General features: G+C 37.6%; 1 protein-coding gene across 2 annotated transcripts in view; it reads left to right on the top strand.

Annotated features, from left to right (window-relative positions):
* The window catches only part of LOC149412040 (hydroxylysine kinase), a 56,715-nt gene that overhangs the window by 20,187 nt on the left and 16,999 nt on the right, over positions 1 to 19,529 (top strand). For both annotated transcript variants that reach the window (XM_089646555.1, XM_089646554.1), the window contains 3 exons: positions 968 to 1,167; positions 4,107 to 4,348; positions 6,933 to 7,122. In XM_089646555.1, coding sequence (XP_089502681.1) covers positions 968 to 1,167; positions 4,107 to 4,348; positions 6,933 to 7,122 — 632 coding nt within the window. The remainder of the gene's footprint in view (positions 1 to 967; positions 1,168 to 4,106; positions 4,349 to 6,932; positions 7,123 to 19,529) is intronic.

Genomic DNA, 19,529 nt, shown 5'->3' with positions numbered 1-19,529 from the left:
CCGAAAACATTACTTTTTCATTTAATTAAATTTTAATAGATGTGTAAATGAAATCCTCAACACGGGAGATCCCAGTGAGGCTAGTGCCATTATCTCTACTTATAACAAAAAAATGAAGTAATATGGGAAGTATTATTATTATTATTATTATTATGTACTAGCTGTACCCCTGTGAGTTCATTGAACCAGAATTACGCTGGATGCACTGTCAACCGAAATTAGTATTTTTGTAACAAATGTAAGAATGGTGGCATAAATTCATAAGGGTATTTTTACTAAAATATATTTTTTTAATTTTAGGATATTACGTACATTTTACCGAAATTATGTTAAAATTAAGTATAATTCAAAGGTATTTTCATTTTGACTAGAACATTCTTTTCAGAAGTCAAATAACATGTTTGAACCATGCTGTATGCAGGCAATACAACTGTGTTCGTGTCAACTCTGACAATACCCATAATAAATACGAGAAACGTTATTTTTACATAGAGAATATTTTTTTATCTTTTTTGCAAAACAATTATAATTTTAAAAAGTCTAGCTTTGTTTCTGACATTATCTCTGCAGGTAAATTTAGAAGATGAAACATTGGAGTGAAGTGTTAATTCCCTTTGAATTTCGGATTATGTTAGTTGATTTGTACTTACTTTATCATTTGATGTCTGGTTTTCCAGAGTTTATATTTAAATCATACTTCGCTTTTTTTTTATTTGGTAGAATATTTTTTACATTTTAAGTTTTCCGGTAATGTAGGTCTCACTGGGTGGCTTGCCCGTGCTGAGGCCTTCATTTTATAATATGAAAATATAATCTACATAATACATTTAAAGAGAAAATAATACATATAATAATGCTTTGTACCACCCTAACTTTTCCTTCATATTAAAATTTGAAAGTAAATTATAATTTAATATAATATTGGAATTTTTCATTGAATTGGAATCAATTATTGATTTATTTGTAGGCAGTCACGATGTAGGATGCCCCAAGCCGATTAGAGATGTATATGGCCACTATTTCTCATTGGAGAAACTGGAAGGGAAAAGTCACGTGGTGAGACTCCTCGAATATCAGCCTGGAGAGATTCTCGCCGCAGTTCCCAAGACTGACTTCCTATTCTACCAAATGGGGGAGTACATTGCTAAACTGGATAGACTACTAAAGGTAAGAAACATCAATAATTTATACAACATCCTCATTGGCTGAGAGAATCCAGAGGTTGCGGGCTCAAAACCCGGCATACGTAAATTTTATTTGTTTAATTTGTGTTATTTCACATTTACATTATGGTATATTTGCGGCACGTTGTGGTAGATACTTTTAGTATCACCCTGATGAAAGACCACCATTCACAATCACAATGGTTTTACACCCTTTTGGTGACCAGATTTGAATAGCCAAGTACCTACTACCCCAACTTCCTCTACCAAGTCTATCCCCCCCCCCTCCCTACTACCATCAGCCTCACAACAAAGCCCAATTGGGGATGCCATAGTCTCACTGGCTGCAGACGGTTGGGGCAGTTTCGACTCTTGTGCGGAATTCAAATAAAAAAATACAGTGTGTGGCAAGCCTACGCACGACGGAAGTGAAACTTTTAGCATTCTTCTCTTTCTCTTTTCATTTCATATTATTATTATTCAGAATGCTGTACATTATAGTTTTAAAAAGCATAAATTTATTTATAGGCGTGTTGTTAACAAATGAACGTTTAACTAGATTCCAAATATTGACATATTTATAAGTAGCATGTGATAAAAAAAATAAAAGTTATAAAAATATGCGATTCGAACCCGGGTCCTGCATAACGAGTGTCGAACGCTCTGCCTCTAGACCGCGAGGAGAGGTATCTCGCGCGACGAGAACCGCGTATACAACGTGTACTCCTCAATTGACTTGTCCCGCGCTTATTTTTATAACGGAGTTTGTATATGATATTATATTACGATACAAAATTCGCATCCTTCAATCGATCGTTTCAAACAGAATTAGAAGGTTCGATCGCAAAAATTTTAAAAATAAATTACTCAATAAAAAAATATAAATGTGCATTTTTGACAACAATCATGTAGTTATCTTCTTATATGTATGCCTGACAAAGTCGCAGCACGAGAGCATTTTATCACTTTTCCTCGTATTAAAAAATCACAAAAAGAAAAAAAATTATTTAAAGCGGGGATCGAACCTCGGTTCTTCACGACGAGAGTCGGGCGCTCTGCCTCTAGACCGCGAAGCTGAGTTTGGAGAGTGACCTAAACTAGGTATATAATATTAACTAGGCTCCTATAGCGAAATGATCACAGTTTTTCGTGACGGTCATGAGTCGGTTTTACTCCGGTCCTCGAAAATGCATAACGCGCGTAAAGAAGTTCCACTTCAAAAATACATTTTCTTTGGTCAATTTCGGGTTAAGAATGCATAGGTGCGGGCTTGGGTGAGAAATTTAACAATCTAGAAGTAACTAACTAACTAACCATCAGAGATATAGGCACCTCCACACAACTCTATCTTGGCAAACACTCCTTGCTTCATTCACATTCACACACTGTCTCATATATACTGCTATGTTATTCTAACCCTTGACTTTACCCGTCTCAAGTATTTAATTCACTTGATCGTGCCATATCTTACTCGGGCGTCCCTGACTTTTGCTACCATTCACTTATATTTTCCTCACACTCCTTCCTTCGTTATTCACTCTTCATGCCCAAACCATCTAAGCGTAGGTTTCTTAATCTTGTTAACTACACTTTTTTCAGTCTCGCATTATTTCTGAATCTCCACTAACACATGTATATTGCGTATTCTTTCGCTCTCGTTTAGAATGAACAAAGTACCTATGTATGCAGAATGAGTTGATGATGAATGTAAGTAAGTCCAAAGTCTTAGACGGTTTGGGCGTGAAGAGTGAATGAACAAATATATGAGAATTTATTGTGATGCTTAAGTTAACGGTAGAAGAAAACATGTAACGAAATAGTGAATCAAATACAGGGTTTTTCAATAAGAGGTGTTATTTTAATATTCAATCGTAAAAGATCAATGGTTTCGTTGCTTCTGTGGCACGTAGCACCGTCTTGTTGAAAGAAAACGTTGTCCAGATCAATACCATCCAATTCCGGCCATGAAAAATCATTAATCATCTCTCGATAGCGCAATCCATTCACCATAACTGTTGCTCCAGCCTCATTTTCGAAAAAGTACGGTCCAATGACTCCACCGGACCATAAACCGCACCAAACAGTCACACGTTGAGAATAAAGAGGCTTTTCAACAATAACTCTTGGGTTTTCCGAGCCCCAGATGCGACAATTTTGCTTGTTGACGAAGCCACCGAGGTGGAAATGGGCCTCATCACTCAAGATGATTTGCATTTGATTCACTCAAGTAAATTTTAATAATTTCAATGCGTTGTTGAAGCGTGTATCGTTCCAGTTTTATTAATGGCGTAGTTTCTACTTGTCAAATGTCAAAAAATGACAGCTTCAAAAGTAACATCTACCGAAATAGCGGACTATTCAAAATAACACCTCTTATTGGAAAACCCTTTACTCACTTCGTTTACCACGTGCATTATTTCATTGATTCCATCATGTCAATTAAACATGTCTATTTTTAAAAAAATACTCCTTTACATAGTACAAAACCCTAGAAATAACAATCAATACGCATATTAGAAACACTAGATCTCAGGGTCAAAAACATATCCAACAAGCTATGGACAACATTTGGACAAAAAAGCTTTCTATACAATTGTACTAAACTCTACAACAAAATCCCATTCTTATTAAAAAAAAACACAACACTATTATATCATTTGAAACTCAAATAAAAAGCTGGATACAAAATATTGGGAGATCAGAAATAATAAAAAACATACTAACACCAAATACAAACTGAATCAGAAACCACTCAACCGCACTAAAAAAACAATATGTAATAATAATATTTATAAGTCTTTCAGTAACTCCTTATTATTTATACAATTAAATTTTAATATGTAAATGAAATCCTCAGCGCGGGTGATCCTAGTTAGAATATCATAATCTCTACTTGTAACAAAAAAGAAGATAATAAAACATGCATTGTTATTATAATTATAGAGTAAATTCTACCACTCGGGTTGCGAGAACCACAAAACGATCTGGATGCTGGAAAATGTGATGGAATTGGAAAAGTTCAAGAACGAAGTAACGGATCTCGGCATGTTGAGGATCATCGAAGAGGTACTCGAGGAATTCGAGAAAGTGGTGATGCCAAATGTCAAGACACTGGAGCGAGGACTGTTGCACGGAGACTTTAATGAACAAAATATCCTTGTTAGCCATAATAAGGATCCTTTATAGTAAGAACAATCCACTTTGCTTTCTTATTATATATGTATATTTGATCATATTATGTTTGTTTCACCGAAATGCCGATAAAAAGGAAACTTTGTTAGAGCTTGGTTTGCCAATCTACCGCCAGGGAGCGGAAGCGCTGCTTTCAAAGCTCAATGAGTAAAAAAGAAAATTTCAGTAACATTACTCCAATCCAAACGTCTCCTTCAACGGAAGCAATCTTCCCAACATGCCTTCCGATGATATGCTTGGTGTAACTTTAAGTGACCAGTTCAGGTACGGGGGTTCCACCGAAGCCAGAGTCTAGTAAGTTAGCCTCTCGGAACCTGGGCGTACTTTGCAGGGCCCGCAGATACTTTAATAGTACACAACTACTGAAACCTTGACTCTGCAGAAATGGGTGATCTGTTTGATAGATTCCTCTATCTTAACAAATCTGCAAACAAAATTGCAATCTTTAGCGGTATTACAATCGAAGATGCTCCCAGGAACTTACGTCATCGATTCATTCGGCACCGATGCATAGTCAAGAAACACGTACATGAGAACGGGTCACTTTTACGACTCGTTCTCGAGTTCAACAGCTCGGCTGTGGAATTATTTTCCCTAGTACTTTTACGTTAATTCTTCCTGGAGTTAACGTTAACGACTAAAGATTCAGAGGAAAACCAGTTGACAACATTGCACAAACAATGATAAATGTCATTTTGGTTGAAATGGAGTTATAGATAGAACATCAACGAGAAACTACAGAATCTCTATTATAAGTACTAACTTTGGTTGTGCCTCTGTCTGTACTTCAGTTTAATGAACTCAAGAACTTTTGCTTTAAATCCAAGGTTCATAGAATCCAGAAAAGCAATAAAGTAATAAAATGTATTTAATTGTCATTTTTAAAAAAATCGGCATAATGCCCTGGAAATGCTGGGGACTTCAGCTATGTATATATTATATACCTATGTAAAGGAGAGTGGCCTGGTATGGCATGTGACTTTGTTTTTATGAATAATAATATGATTTGCATTTGATTCACTCAAGTAAATTTTAATAATTTCAATGCGTTGTTGAAGCGTGTATCGTTCCAGTTTTATTAATGGCGTAGTTTCTACTTGTCAAATGTCAAAAAATGACAGCTTCAAAAGTAACATCTACCGAAATAGCGGACTATTCAAAATAACACCTAAAATAATTATTCAGATGATTCGTTTCGTGATAATAGTGGAACATATTTCAATGAGATATCATTACGCAATAGCACCTCTGGACTGTCCTGTGATTTTTCATCATAATATATTATATAGCTCTAAATGAAAAATACTTGGAGCAAGGGATGAGTTTGTGAATTTGAGAAGCATACCAACGAGTGATGTGACTGATAGGGAAAATTAAAGATTGAATTCAGGAAAATACAAACCCTTTACTGCCGGCTTTATATACGAGAGTGAGTTTCTTTTTGATAAAATCCTGAGAAAGAAAATATCCCTGTTGGAAAGTGCTTATGTAGGGTACCTTCACGTGCACGTTTTGCAACCATTAAGTCAATCAGTCCTATGGGATCATAACTAAGAGCTTCAACAGTGTGGCTAACCACAATGTGGAAAATTTTTGCCGGTTTCTGAATGCGGTAGTCATAAAAAACAAGTTGTCCAACCAGCATCCAAAATGGAGCACTAACAACAACCTTGATGTACGACAGTGATTCATGTAACTGACATATGAAGTATGAAAGTTAACTGAATGATGTAGAAATGAGATCCCTACGGAGAATGTGTGATAAAACCATGTATGTACCAATGAAGAATTGACAAAGAATGCAAAGTGTAAGGGTAGTGAGTATATTTATTTTATTTTAGTTATTTGTATGTTTAAGTTGGTGGTGAAGATTTTTGAATACCAGTATGTACAACTATAATGTCCAATATTTTGATATGAATTTATATAATTATCATGATATTTTTGAACCCTGAAATAAACAATGAGCGTACGCCAACGCAGTGGCAGTGCTGTGGCCCAGTGGCGCTGAAATAGTTAAACATATATAGAAGTTTTTCTAAGAACTACACTTCTTTATGTGTATGTTATGCTTACAGTGGTTTCAAATTACTTCAACTGGTAGGTAGTGGTTCAATCACTGTGCGTTATGGGAATTATTGTGTAATTATGAGCAATCTTTTTCTCACAATTATTACAGAAACAAACTGCACCTTATGTGGATCAAAGAACTTGTCTATACTTATATTTATCACCAGATATTGGACTGCACCTCGAAAAAAATTCGGAAACAGACTGCGCCTTGCCAGAATAAAAGATTTTTATTTTGAACAGACAATTGAAAAAGTCAATTTTTATATTCAAAATTAAATTATGTCTGAAAATGGTACGCTACGAAGATTTTACGTTAAAAAAACTGAAAAAGATAATTCAAAAGATGTTTTTGTGGCAATGTGGCAGTTTGGAGTCTTCTGCGGGAAAAACACGCAAAATATTCTAAAAGTATGCTAAAGACAAAATCCTAGGTGCGCCACTGGTCACGGTCCATCCTTTCTGCCCACTCGTTAAACCAACTAATGTACTTTGTTTGTTCCGCAGTGTTGACGACTGGAGAATCAGCGGAGTGATAGACTTTGGAGATATGCAAGTCTCGTGCTACGTGTTTGAGTTGGCCATCACGATGGCGTATGCCATGATGGTGGGCAAGGATCTCAGAACAGCCGGACTCGTGCTAGCCGGATACTCTACCGTCAGGATTGTTCCGCCAGAAGAGCTACAGCTCCTACGGGTAAACAAATGATTGTTGTATTACTACATAGTTCAACATGTTTTCTTTATGAATTCAACTTATTAAACACGTGTTCTTAAAACGCAGGCTACAGGCTCATGCCAAACCGATTTGTGTCAGGAAGTCCGTGTGTATGGTCGGTAAGACTGTAGTTTGCCCAATTCGAAAAGCGTAGCCTGCATTATCATTGATATGCAAAAAATTTTGTGAGTACAAACCAATATTCAACTTTTTATGATGGCAACATCCACCGAAATGTGGTTTGAGCAAACCTACTGTTATGAAGCGGTGTTAAGTCTTATTTAAAAGTAATTATTTAAAACACCTCTTCAGAACAAGTACCATTCATAGCATTAATTTTGATTAAAATTATAGAGAGCACGGTCTGGCAACAAATAGACCGCCGGGCAGTCTATTGTTTGTTTCCGTTTCCTTTCGCTGGGTACTCTGGAATTGTTACACGAGCGGGACGGCCGTGTAATGATCGCACAGTCAATTAGATTATAATTCATTTTTACCCTGGATGGGCGATCGTATTAAAAAAGTGTACATCAGTATTCCTGATGCGGGTTATTCGGTTCTTTTTTACAAAAACCAAGTCGGTGCAGGCTCTATTAAATAAACGTCCGTATAATGGATGACCGTGTGTGTGTTCGTGAAGATCACAAATAATGTTCTACTGAAGTTTATATACGCGATCCCTTGCAAATCGTTATTCCGCGGACTCCGGGAAATGAAGCATTCACCTCAAGTGGCGCGATACAAGCCGTATTTTTCTTAATAAGATACGGATAATAAAATCACAAGCCCGGACGGCACCCGCTCAAGTAATCTGCCGATCAGCTCAATGGATGGATTCGCTCCATTAATGTTACATAAACGATAGACCCGATACGCTCCAGAACCGCTTATCAGCCACCTTGTCGGAGACGCTGGACCCGTCTCCTGGACCAAAGCCCTGATGGTGCCAGCTCGATCTGTCTGGGACAGACCACCGCCGGCCGTATGGAAGCTCCCCGCTCACTTTCCGTAATTAAGTGGTTAATCAGTTTTAGATAGAATTAAGAACCAATTTTTGATCCCTGGGGGTAAGTGCCGAGTCATAATATGTAACATGTTTACTTAAATATATTCTCCATGTTTTATAATGTGCAAAAACAAAACTACTGCTTTCATTCCACTACAATCAGTAGAACCTGTAATCCTTTGTGTGCCCATGCCTTGGCGACAGTTTCATGCTCTGCCCATCCCGAACATTACTCGAGGACCGAGTATTGGCGCGCAGAAAATCTGCAAAGTTCGGGATGGCATTTAATATAAAATATGGCCGGTAACAATTGGCGCCTCAACGTGTTTTGGCTCGTGGTGATTGCATGTTGTGCTGATTTTGGTGAAATGTTTCATGATTAATTGACATAATATTGTATCACATATGTCAAGTGATTTGAATATTGTTTCATAACCTCAAATACACTCAGTATTCTTGTAACGATAATTCATAATTTGCGTTATTCTATGGTAAAATCTTGCGTAAACTTTCATCTTTCATGAAATCTATGATTTATCTATGCTTTTGTAGCTGTCAAATTTTATGTCAACACTAATTGGTAAACAAGATGATTATATGGGAGGTTATGTCAAACTGTCTAATTCATAATTATTTACGATTATTTTACGATGTCATTCACTTGTTTGATCAAGGCATATTTGCGTTTTATAATATTATTAGATTTTTACGCTAATATACATAATATTAAAAACATTTATGTCGGCGTTCTACAATACAAATTGTAAGTCCACATTACAATCGATATGCGTTTTAATTACTCGTAAGTCAACAAACACTCAATATTATTTATATACATACCTACGTCATTTTTTTTCGCCCAAATTAAATGATATCTTTGATTGACAATTACATTAGGCCGACGTTTAATAACGTTTCACAATATAATAGGGTGGTCCATTTTTCGCAATTCTCATTAGGGTGGAGCATATTTTTTTTAACAATTTTTTTTTGTTTTTTTTCACAATTGTACAATAGAAGTTGAGCTAATATTACGTCTAATGATACTACAGCCGTCAATGAAGAGTTTCTTTTGTTTTATAAACAAAAAAAATTAAATATTTATTTTTCTCTTCTTTTACTTCTTTCTTTCTATCTGAACATCAAAGAACGTAATCATGTCTTCACCAATACCAATACCAAATATCAATGGGGCTTCGAAGGAGGTTCTCATTAAAGAACTTAAAGACAGGAATATTGATCCATCGTCGACTTCTCATGAGTTACGTTTACAGGCGCGCGCTTATAATAAAGAGATTAAAATACCTGCTATAAGTGAAGTGAATTCTGAATCATCGGATTCTGAATTAGACGACACAACCATTAAGAAAGCCCACATAATTAAACAAACCAAGATTATTTATAGGGACTCACACTCAAATAACGTAGACGGTTGGAAACTGAAATATGACGGAAAAAGTAGTGTAAGGGAATTCTTACTATTAATTGAGGAGAAATGTAGGACAAAAAATTTTAACCAGGATCATCTTGTACGCGTTTTTCCTGATCTTTTAGAAGGTTTAGCACTCCTGTGGTTCAGGTCTATTTACACTCAGGATTTGAAATGGGACGATCTTTCAAAACTTTTGATAAGACAATTTGAAGCAAACGACCTTCAAACAGATCTTAAGGTAAAACTATTTAACATGACACAACCTAAAGGTATGTCAGTGCTAGAATTCACTCTCAGAATGAAATCATTAAACAATATGCTTGAAGCTAAACTACCGGAATTAGAACTTTTGCGGTTGGCAAAAAAAGCTTTATTGCCTATGTATACAAATTTACTAGTCTCAAGAGATATATCGACATTCGAGCAATTGACTACTCATGCAGGCAACTTGGAATCTTATGCATCACTGTCGGATGATTTCGTATCTTTCAACGTTTCTCAACCAAAAGTAGACTTACCTGTCACTAATAAACCGGAGAAATTTGATAGTACTGCTAGACAAACACCTAATTTTAATAATAATAATATGCATAGACACCAAGGTTATAACCAAAATCAGTACAGAAAACCAAATAACAACAATTATTCCAACAACTATACTAAAGTTAGTCTTGGAAACAGAGATAATAATTATAAATACAATAAACCGTCTTCTTCTACTTCTAACACATATACAAAAACTGCACACGAAAATTCTAGAACGTTTTACAATAAACCATTCTGTTCATATTGTAAACTATCGGGACACGTTATAGAAGATTGCAGGAAGAAAAATTCAAGGTCTAACAATCCTAAAGTGGGAGCTATCAATGACAAAGCTCATAAAAAGTCAAAAAACTAGGTCGGAGTCTCTCTTGCTACAAGCCGTCCTTGGCGCAGAGGAAAAGCGAGTGGGAGAGTTGGCTCCGAATAGTTGATAAATTTCTTTCATCCCCATCAACCGGAACAGTGGGCCCGCTGCCACGGGAGATGGCTATTGAAAATGATAACCGTCCTTATACTTATGTACATATTATAAATAATTTCTACAGTGGAATGCTAGACAGCGGCGCTTCATTGTCATGTCTAGGAGGCAATAGTTATAAAATTTTTAAGGAATTAGGTATTAAGTTAGTTAAAGTTAAGTTTAGTGTTTATACAGCGGACGGTTCAAACCAACCAGTCTTAGGGACAATGTCATTGCCGGTCACGTATAAATCATCCACAAAGGAAATTCTTTTCTACGTCATCCCGACATTGTCGCCTTCAATTATTCTAGGAGTTAACTTTTGGAAGGAGTTCCACATCGCACCGGAACTGTTTTCGAAAGCTACTCTTCCTGTTTCGGAAGGAAATATTAGTGGGTTGCGGGCTATTCGGCCAGCCTCATCCCTAACTATTGAAGAGAACAGGGAACTCTCTAAAATAGTTAAAAAATTCGAGTCAATTTCTTTTGAAAAAAAGGGGTTAGGTCTAACACACTTAGTTAAACACAAAATAATTACAACAGGACCACCCATCAAACAGCGGTATTACCCTCTTTCACCCGCACGGCAGAAACAATTAGAAACAGAAGTTGATGAAATGCTAAAATTAGGGGTTATTCAACCTTCTCGTTCACCATGGTCCAGTCCAGTAATAATTGTAACAAAAAAAGACGGAACAGCTAGATTCTGCCTTGATTCTCGAAAAATTAATAACGTCACGGTACGTGATAGTTACCCTCTTCCCTATATTGCGCGTATCCTAGATAAACTGGGCGGTGCCAGATATGTTTCCTCGATTGACCTCTCCAAGGCATTTTGGCAAATAGCCTTGGACAAAAAATCATGTGAAAAGACAGCATTTGTTGTTCCTGGGCGGGGCCTCTTTGAGTTCACTCGCATGCCGTTTGGTTTGAAAAATGCTCCTAGCGAATTACAAAGACTAGCGGATGCATTGTTTGGACCTGATTTCGATGATAATGTTTTTTGCTATTTAGATGACCTTATATTAGTATCGGAAGACTTGAAATCACATTTAAACTTGTTAAATCGGGTGTACGAACGTCTACGAGACGCGGGTCTCACCATTAACTTAAAAAAGTCAGAATTTTGTAAAGCCGAGCTTAAATACTTGGGCTATATGGTGGATTCCCAGGGACTTCGCACTGATCCAAGTAAGATAGATAGTATTAAAGATTTTCCTATACCGAAAAATGCTAAACAAATTCGGGCATTTGTTGGCCTGTGCGGTTACTTTAGACGGTTTATCAAGGGATTTTCAAGCATTGCAGCTCCTTTAACAAGTATTACTGGTTCAAATAAGGGAATTAGTAATTTTAAATGGTCACCGGAAGCTGAATCCGCATTTATTGCACTAAAGCAAGCACTTACTTCTGCCCCAGTCTTAAGTTGTCCAGATTTTTCGAAACCCTTCGCTATACACTGTGACGCAAGCTCCGTAGGCATTGGGGGGGTATTAATTCAAACTATAGATGGACAGGAGCACCCTATTGCTTATTTTTCGAGATGCTTAAACGTTCACGAACGTAATTATGGAATAACTGAGCGCGAACTTTTAGCCGTACTAGACTCCGTTACACACTTTAGACCATACATTGAAGGAACTCATTTTACAGTTGTAACCGACCACTCAAGCCTAAAATGGTTAGGTTCTCTGTCCAACCCCAGCGGTCGTCTCGCGCGTTGGAGTTCACGCCTATCCCAATTCTCGTTTGACGTAATCCATCGTAAAGGTACTCAACACATAGTCCCAGATGTCCTTTCGCGAATGGATCTTGCCGAAATCTCCATTATAGATTCAGGAAATATTCAAGATGAGTGGTATCAAAATATTTGGAAGGGTTGTCAAGAATTTCCCCAACGTTTTCAGAACTTCCAAATTCGGGAAAACGAACTATTTCGTCACACGAAAACTCGTTTAGCACTGTGTGAAGACACTGCGTGGAAAAAAGTAATTCCTCAAGAAAAAAGATTAGACATTTTAAGTAGTGTTCACGAGTCTATTCGATCTTGTCACCCCGGCGTTTTTAAAACTTATAAAAAAGCACAATTACGGTATTTTTGGCCAAATATGTACAGAGACATTAAACAATTTGTAAATCGCTGTACGGTCTGTAAGGCCCACAAAATCAGTACGGCCTCACCTAACGGTATTTCATCACATCCAAAAAAAGTTACACGTCCAATGCAAATGTTATCGTTGGATTTGGTAGGTCCATTACCGAGAAGTTACTCTGGTTTTACCGTTATTTTATCCTGTGTCGATGTTTTTTCAAAGTTTACCTGGCTGTTCCCGTTGCGCAAAGGTACCGCGCGAAGCATTGTGAAGAGTTTAGAAGAAAGTATCTTTCTTGTACATGGCGTACCGCGCACCATTGTTTGTGATAACGGCCGTCAGTTTGTATCCAAAGAATTTAAGGACTTATTAAATAATTATAATATACCTCCTCCGTTTTATAACTCTTATTATACCCCTCAAAATAATGTGGTAGAGAGATATAACCAAACTTTGGGCACCGCATTATCGATATTAGTTGAATCAGACCACCGTAATTGGTCAAAATTTTTACCACAAATACAATCAGCTATGAACAATTCCGTAAATTGCGCTACGGGTTTTACACCTTATTTTCTAATGCATGGTCGGGAGCAAATATTAGACGGTGATTTGCATCGTAACCCTATAGCTGATACGGAATCTAATTCACAAAATTGTACTAGTCAGAGAATCTACGCACAAAAATTAGAAGAACTGTCATCAGTTTATGAGCAAGTCTCAGATGCTTTACTAAAAGCTTATCAAAAAGGAGCAAACCATTATAACCTGCGGAGAAAACATGTTAGTTTTCAAGTCGGAGACAGGGTTTGGCGTAGAAATTTCGTCCAATCAAACGCTTTAAATTACTTTGCACAGAAACTAGCTCCACGCTTTGTGCAAAATATAGTCGTGAAGAAAAAATCAGACTTAATCTATACATTAGCAGACCTCAAAGGTAAGGAAACTGGTAACTTTCACGTGAAAGACATCGTCAAGTCAGAAAATATACCGGATTAATATGTTTCTGATAGTGCTTTGGTGGGTCTGGCCACCCTACCAAGTACTCTCAATTAATTAATATTTCAAATATTTTTCAATGCACGGGAGCACAAAGCGGCTTGATCACCCGAGTTGGAGCGACCCAGCATTATGACAGTCCTTAGTCCTGTCCTAGTTAATTTTCTTTTAGAAAATATAGAAATTTCGTAAAATGGTTAGTATAATCGGTAAATAATAGAAAGAAACATAATAAATTTAGTATAACACTCTAGTATCCTACTCGAGTTTGTTACACGACAATGATGTTGTTCAGATAAGCTTATAAGACAATAATTAAAAAAAAAAAAAAAAAAAAAAACGACGTGAAATATGGCTTTGACTAAACAAGTGAAAGTTAGGTAGCATGGGATATATAAACTGCCCAAATCTTGGAATGCACGGTGATACTTTCCCACTATCCCCGTATATTCTAGGTTTCTTAATATATACTTATGTGCATATTGTATACGTTCGCCCGTTACTTAGAAAGTGAAGATGTACCGGTCCAGTACATCTTTGTTTTCTAAGCAGTTTTAAAAATTTTATTATTAAGAATTGAATTTTACCAAATATATTTTTGTTTACTTTATTATAATTATCTTGTCATGTTTGGAAATGGTATACTTATGTTAGTACTCTTGATATTTTGTTTAATAATTTCATAGTAATTAATGATACAATTATAAGAGCTGGTTCAGCATATGTCTTTTCCTTAAATTCCTTCTATAACTTTAGTTATATTTAGTAAAAGTAAGTTTTATCTATAAATTAGTACAATAATACAATTTTCTACCAATTGCACCATTTACAACAATGGATGTATACAATTTTCGACCAATGGCTCCATTTACAACAATGGATGTATACAATCTTCGACCAATGACTCCATTTACAACAATGGATGTATACTACTACTAATTGCACCACATCTATAAGATTGGTTGTTGACAGTTCCACTCGATTAAACCACCTTACACACCTGCGTGTGTGTAAAGGTTAAAAGTTTTTTCTACTATTACGAAATAATGCTTTCCAAGGATGATTATTTTGTCTTATTGTATAAATTCTCTTCGAAAGACTTACCCAATAACCAGGTCAGGTAGAGTAGATAGAATTTCTTCGAAGTGTGTTTTATCTCCAACGGAGAAGTAGACTCAGTGAAAAGTGAGGGTTGGTTTACCTCCCTAAAAAAAAAAGTGTTGCCTGAGTGGCTTATCGCCCTATTAAAGGGCCAGTGAAGCTTTAACGCTTAAGTTGTTTAGATGTGTTGAGAAGAACAATAATATTTTTTTATATACCTACAGGTTTACCTACAATTTTGTTTAAGAATGTTTTCCGTCACAGATGTAACGCTAACGGCAGTCTTCGACAATCGTCAATTTATCATCACCCGGTATTCCGATACTGTGGGTGCTTGCAGACTCCGTTCACGTAATATCTTCTAAAATTTGTAATTAAGTTACATTAATCTTAAGTTATCTTTAAGTTCTAGAATGGATGAATCGCAGGCTCAACCATCCGGCTGCACGCTCGATGGGTGCGATTGAAGCTGCGGCACACCCATTCATCATAAGTTTTGCTATCCAAATCGTAGATTTTGTCTTATTCCTTACTTATCTTACAAATTATGATGCTCATGTATAATTGTTGATTGTTTTTTTTAGAAACCCAGAGGATCTTTTCAAGCTTAGTTATTGCAGTTGTAGTTTTTTTTAGAGTTGTATTAATGTTTGGGGACAAACATTTGTGTGGCGCGGGGGGTAATGTTATGAAGCGGTGTTAAGTCTTATTTAAAAGTAATTATTTAAAACACCTCTTCAGAACAAGTACCATTCATAGCATTAATTTTGATTAAAATTATAGAGAGCACGGTCTGGCAACAAATAGACCGCCGGGCAGTCTATTGTTTGTTTCCGTTTCCTTTCGCTGGGTACTCTGGAATTGTTACACGAGCGGGACGGCCGTGTAATGATCGCACAGTCAATTAGATTATAATTCATTTTTACCCTGGATGGGCGATCGTATTAAAAAAGTGTACATCAGTATTCCTGATGCGGGTTATTCGGTTCTTTTTTACAAAAACCAAGTCGGTGCAGGCTCTATTAAATAAACGTCCGTATAATGGATGACCGTGTGTGTGTTCGTGAAGATCACAAATAATGTTCTACTGAAGTTTATATACGCGATCCCTTGCAAATCGTTATTCCGCGGACTCCGGGAAATGAAGCATTCACCTCAAGTGGCGCGATACAAGCCGTATTTTTCTTAATAAGATACGGATAATAAAATCACAAGCCCGGACGGCACCCGCTCAAGTAATCTGCCGATCAGCTCAATGGATGGATTCGCTCCATTAATGTTACATAAACGATAGACCCGATACGCTCCAGAACCGCTTATCAGCCACCTTGTCGGAGACGCTGGACCCGTCTCCTGGACCAAAGCCCTGATGGTGCCAGCTCGATCTGTCTGGGACAGACCACCGCCGGCCGTATGGAAGCTCCCCGCTCACTTTCCGTAATTAAGTGGTTAATCAGTTTTAGATAGAATTAAGAACCAATTTTTGATCCCTGGGGGTAAGTGCCGAGTCATAATATGTAACATGTTTACTTAAATATATTCTCCATGTTTTATAATGTGCAAAAACAAAACTACTGCTTTCATTCCACTACAATCAGTAGAACCTGTAATCCTTTGTGTGCCCATGCCTTGGCGACAGTTTCATGCTCTGCCCATCCCGAACATTACTCGAGGACCGAGTATTGGCGCGCAGAAAATCTGCAAAGTTCGGGATGGCATTTAATATAAAATATGGCCGGTAACACTACTTGGTGATTTTTTTTTCGGCCAAGTATTAGATGTTATTCGATTCAAGTTGTCCATTGTGGGCGGATGTGTAAAAGAATGTGGTGAAGTGTGTAAAGTGCTCTCATGTATTCCCAGCTCCAATCGTTTAATTGCTGGTATTAGAATGTGATTTAAAATGATTTTCTACGTTTAGTTTTGGTGCAGATTTCAATTACCGGATACCAAGAACTATTGACCTTAGCCCAGTCGCGCGTCGTCTTTATTAATATTAATGGAATTATTGCGAAAATCTTATTAAGATTAATTTAGATGATGTGCATCAATCTAGGCACCTACACGTCTACTATTTCTGAGAAAGTATTGCCAACTGCATGCGATCTCGCTATCTCGAAGCTAGTATCTACGTGACTCAGTCCCGATATTGTTGTTGCAATTCGAGTATTTGCAGTTGGTGTATTATCGGTAGGGGAACGTAAATTTCGTTTTTACGAAAGAGATGCGATAATAGCGAAATCTGCATTTTATTTGCGATAAAAGAAAAATTTGGAAATTAAATACTTTCGCACCTTTTAACGTTACGTGCTTTCAAATGTTGATCAGATCAGAAAAATTACAACTCTGTTCAAAACAGACAGAGACGGCACGAGTTGTTGCGTAGATGAGGAGCGAGCGTATAGCAGGATCTTGTTTTGGCAGGCGCGAGTCAATTGCGCCTTAAAATTCGAGTTCAGACCAGCTATTTAGCTAAGAAGTAGTGTAGGTTGCAGGATCGTGTTTTGGCAGGCGCGAGTCAATTGCGCCTTAAAATTCGAGTTCTGGTTTGCTGCTTAGCTAAGAAGTAGTGTATATTGCAGGATCGTGTTTTGGTATGCGCGAGTCAATTGCGCCTTAAAATTTGTGTTCTGGTTTGCTGCTTAGCTAAGAAGTAGTGTATATTGCAGGATCGTGTTTTGGTATGAGCGAGTCGATTGGGCCTTAAAATTCGAGTTCTGGTTTGCTGCTTAGCTAAGAAGAAGTGTATATTGCAGGATCGTGTTTTGGTATGCGCGAGTCAATTGCGCCATAAAATTCGAGTTCTGGTTTGCTGCTTAGCTAAGAAGTAGTGAATATTGAAGGATCGTGTTTTGGTATGCGCGAGTCAATTGCGCCTTAAAATTCGAGTTCTGGTTTGCTGCTTAGCTAAGAAGTAGTGTATATTTCAGGATCGTGTTTTGGTATGCGCGAGTCAATTGCGCCTTAAAATTCGAGTTCAGACCAGCTGCTTAGCTAGGAAGTAGTGTAGGTTGCAGGATCGTGTTTTGGCAGGCGCGAGTCAATTGCGCCTTAAAATTCGAGTTCTGGTTTGCTGCTTAGCTAAGAAGTATTGTATATTGCAGGATCGTGTTTTGGTATGCGCGAGTCAATTGCGCCTTAAAATTCGAGTTCTGGTTTGCTGCTTAGCTAAGAAGTAGTGTATATTGCAGGATCGTGTTTTGGTATGCGCGAGTCAATTGCGCCTTAAAATTCGAGTTCTGCTTTGCTGCTTAGCTAAGAAGAAGTGTATATTGCAGGATCGTGTTTTGGTATGCGCGAGTCAATTGCGCCTTAAAATTCGAGTTCAGACCAGTTGCTTAGCAAGGAAGTAGTGTATATTGCAGGATCGTGTTTTGGTATGCGCGAGTCAATTGCGCCTTAAAATTCGAGTTCAGACCAGCTGCTTAGCTAGGAAGTAGTGTAGGTTGCAGGATCGTGTTTTGGCAGGCGCGAGTCAATTGCGCCTTTAAATTCGAATTCTGGTTTGCTGCTAAGCTAAGAAGAAGTGTATATTGCAGGATCGTGTTTTGGTATGCGCGAGTCAATTGCGCCTTAAAATTCGAGTTCTGGTTTGCTTCTTAGCTAAGAAGTAGTGTATATTGCAGGATCGTGTTTTGGTATGCGCGAGTCAATTGCGCCTTAAAATTTGAGTTCTGGTTTGCTGCTTAGCTAAGAAAAAGTGTATATTGCAGGATCGTGTTTTGGCAGGCGCGAGTCAATTGCGCCTTAAAATTCGAGTTCTGGTTTGCTGCTTAACTAAGAAGTAGTGTATATTGCAGGATCGTGTTTTGGTATGCGCGAGTCAATTGCGCCTTAAAATTCGAGTTCTGGTTTGCTGCTTAGCTAAGAAGTAGTGTATATTGCAGGATCGTGTTTAAGTATGCGCGAGTCAATTGCGCCTAAAAATTCGAGTTCTGGTTTGCTGCTTAGCTAAGAAGTTGTGTATATTGCCGGATCGTGTTTTGGTATGCGTGAGTCAATTGCGCCTTAAAATTTGAGTTCTGGTTTGCTGCTTAGCTAAGAAGTAGTGTATATTTCAGAATCGTGTTTTGGTATGCGCGAGTCAATTGCGCCTTAAAAATTCGAGTTCAGACCAGCTACTTAATTAGGAAGTAGTGTAGGTTGCAGGATCGTGTTTTGGCAGGCGCGAGTTAATTGCGCCTTAAAATTCGAGTTCTGGTTTGCTGCTTAACTAAGAAGAAGTGTATATTGCAGGATCGTGTTTTGGTATGCGCGAGTCAATTGCGCCTTAAAATTCGAGTTCTGGTTTGCTGCTTAGCTAAGAAGTAGTGTATATTGCAGGATCGTGTTTTGGTATGCGCGAGTCAATTGCGCCTTAAAATTCGAGTTCTGGTTTGCTGCTTAGCTAAGAAGTAGTGTATATTGCAGGATCGTGTCAAAACATGCGCAAACAAACTCGCGCATACCAAAATGCGCGAGTCAATTGCGCCTTAAAATTCCAGTTCAGACCAGCTGCTTAGCTAGGAAGTAGTGTAGGTTGCCGGATCGTGTTTTGGCAGGCGCGAGTCAATTGCGCCTTAAAATTCGAGTTCTGGTTTGCTGCTTAACTAAGAAGTAGTGTATATTGCAGGATCGTGTTTGGTATGCGCGAGTCAATTGCGCCTTAAAATTCGAGTTCTGGTTTGCTGCTAAGCTAAGAAGTAGTGTATATTGCAGGATCGTGTTTTGGTATGCGCGAGTCAATTGCGCCTTAAAATTCCAGTTCAG

This window comes from Hesperophylax consimilis, chromosome 24 (genome assembly GCF_061612785.1).
Source record: "Hesperophylax consimilis isolate HC1 chromosome 24, BYU_Hcon_1.0, whole genome shotgun sequence".
Lineage (NCBI taxonomy): Eukaryota > Metazoa > Arthropoda > Insecta > Trichoptera > Limnephilidae > Hesperophylax > Hesperophylax consimilis.
The sequence above is the reverse complement of the archived record's forward strand: the minus strand, read 5'-3'. Positions and strand labels throughout refer to the sequence as shown.